The sequence below is a fragment of the Haplochromis burtoni genome, unplaced genomic scaffold (assembly GCF_018398535.1).
Source record: "Haplochromis burtoni strain Fernald_Lab_line unplaced genomic scaffold, NCSU_Asbu1 Contig_5029, whole genome shotgun sequence".
Taxonomy (NCBI): Eukaryota; Metazoa; Chordata; class Actinopteri; order Cichliformes; family Cichlidae; genus Haplochromis; species Haplochromis burtoni.
Window position 1 is genome coordinate 1 of NW_024587390.1, and position 2530 is coordinate 2530.

General features: G+C 42.8%; 1 protein-coding gene across 1 annotated transcript; it reads right to left on the reverse strand.

The window, feature by feature from the left end:
• Positions 1-465: 465 nt before the first annotated feature.
• On the reverse strand, positions 466-2524 carry LOC121814014. The gene is made up of 2 exons (XM_042218017.1): positions 1873-2524; positions 466-1632 (listed from the first exon to the last, which is right to left on the reverse strand). The coding sequence occupies exons 1-2, from the start codon at positions 2221-2223 to the stop codon at positions 1057-1059; spliced, it is 927 nt and encodes a 308-aa protein (XP_042073951.1). The 5' UTR covers positions 2224-2524; the 3' UTR covers positions 466-1056.
• Between the last annotated feature and the right edge of the window lie 6 nt (positions 2525-2530).

The window sequence follows — 2530 nt, forward strand, 5'->3', positions numbered from 1 at the left end:
GATTCTGGATTCTTGGATGCAGCAAGATTGTGTCATCTTACATCTATAAATGTGTAAAATGCAGAAGGTTCAGAAGGCGCACAGAGCAGCAGAAGATGGCAGACCTCCCAGAGGATCGGATGGAGACCACACCACCATTCACCTACACCTGTTAATTAATGATTGTGAAAACTTTGAGTATGTCTCTGAAGACATAGTACTAGGAAAAACTTTTTTTATGTGTAATTGTATGAGCACACTGACATTACGTTATGTAAGCATTTCTGTATCTGTATACTATAATCGACAGTTTATCATCGCTTTGAACTCTTTGTTTCACTAAAATGACGTTATAATAAAAGCCAGATAACGACAAATAACTGCATTGCACTCTTTATTTCACACTTTGACAACTGTTACATGGTAGGTGCTGCAGTGTTGAAATCAAGTTATACATATTTCTTTAAACGCGATTCCCAGAAGTGCACATCAGGGAAGATGCGTAGCCTACAACTGCCATGTCTTTTTGTGTCCACACCACGAGGTCACAGTGCTTTGCGTTGGCCACAAAGACCTGTGTTTGCACTTGTGAGTAAAAGTGGTGTGTCTTCTTCGAGTTAAGTCCATTTGCTGTCAACTCGAGGCAGAAGTCTTTGTCATGCGCATCCAATGCTGAAAGCTGTCAGATCTGTATTTAAATGGACTTTTAATTTCCAGGCAGCCCTTCCCACAACATTCACACGTGGTTAGTCCATCAGGAGATGCTCCTACTTCAGGAAAAGCCGTGTTAACAAGAAAAGCACACATACTGACCTGTAGGTTTTTGTGACACGCTGACATTTTCTGGGTGTAGGCGTGTCGAGCGTCCTGTTCATGCTCCAGTCCTCAAGTTGTTTGCACATTACAGAGTTAACAGGGTAGCAAACACGATTAACCACAGTAATGGTGGGTTTTTCTACAGTGGTGGCAAACACAGCGTGCATCATTGAAGCTGTGATTCTCCCAGCACATCACACATACCATTGAGGGCTCTTGTGTTGTAGTCTTGTGCGTACCTCAATAGCTTCTGCCTGTTCTTCAGTAACTTTTGCTGCATTTACATACTTTACACAGTGCAGTTGTAGCTCGGTAAGGCCAAGGGACTGTGTTGTGCAAACACGCCAGAGACAGTGGTAATGTGGATGACTGAACAGTGTGTGATGTGTAGTATTTCTCCAATCCAGACAAACACACTGCTTTATTGTGTTTTTGAAGTGTGTCTAACACTGGTGACAACTCCTCAAACGTAGCAGAAGGAATCTTTCTTTTTGAAGGACGGCTTCTTCTGCCTTTCACCACAGACGGTCCGTTTATATTTTCATCAAGAGTCTTTTTTTGTGCTGCTGAAGATGTAAAGTCAATGTTATGGCCAACCTCTGGCTGTATCTTGGTTGTGTTCCCCGGCAAAACCCAGCAGGCTGGTTCATCTGTGACAGTCTTTGTGCCACGGATCCGCACTGTTGCCTCCACTTTAAACAGAAGTGCAGGGACATGGGTGCAGGTCTCCGCAACTCCGGCCATACAGGTGCAGTGTGCGGCTTCGACCTTCCCCGTGGTGCTTACAATTACCCATGGCCATAATGCAGGTTCATTCAATCTTTGGGAGTGCAGTACCTGCAACATACAAGGACAAGGTTGATGTAAAGACAATAAATTAAATGAGACAGGGAGGACACAAATTGGCGTTAAGTAATAATTTGCCCGATTATCAATGTGTTACTTTGCATCTACTTTACAATTATGGGCACATGATATGATAACGATATTTTAGCAGTTCAATGATAAATGTATAACATTAATTATGGTGGAGGGTGGACAATGGCTATTACACTCGATGCACTCCAGCTGACTTACCTTGGTATGAATGACGATGTACTCACAGTTTGGCGGTTTGAAAATAGCCAAATCTTGCACCCAGTCATTTGTAAATTGGATGTTCACCTCCAGTGACTTGTAATTACGAAACTGGTTTGCAGTGTAAGGGCTTACTCCACTAACAAGATACGTGAAGATATCAGGGTAGGACAGTGGCGGTAAGTCATCTGGGTCTTTACTCCACTGCCGTATTTCATATGGGTCCAGATTTGCGATGCACTCTATATTTTTCAAGTACCGCTGCTTCGCCTCTGGACGCAATACCTCGGACGGACGGTCTCTATACCGTCCGTTTTCTTTTGAGCTGCTTTTAAGCATGTTTCTTGTCATCGTCGTTCCAACACGTTTGTTTTGATTTGTGGACTCGGAAAATGGCGCAATACATTGCGGCGTGACGTCAACTCCAAAGCCCTATTCGGGCCGTGAACCAGGTGTAGGACTGAACTCTCTCACACACTCTGGTTTTTCTTCATGTACACTTCCTTATAATCTCTTTCTGCTATTTGCACATTTTTAGTAATTTTCTAAGTTAAATCTGTACATTTTGTAATAACCTGTAAATTGTAAATACTGTAAAACCACTGTCATTTAATGGTCGGGAATTGCACAGCTACAAGCATTTCACCTCATGTCATAC

Excerpts from the sequence above, each read along its gene's own strand:
- LOC121814014 (XM_042218017.1), bottom strand. The coding sequence starts at position 2,223 with ATGACAAGAAACATGCTTAAAAGCAGCTCAAAAGAAAACGGACGGTAT. Across the intron at positions 1,633-1,872 it reads ACATCGTCATTCATACCAAG|GTACTGCACTCCCAAAGATT; the intron begins GTAAGTCAGCTG and ends TGTATGTTGCAG.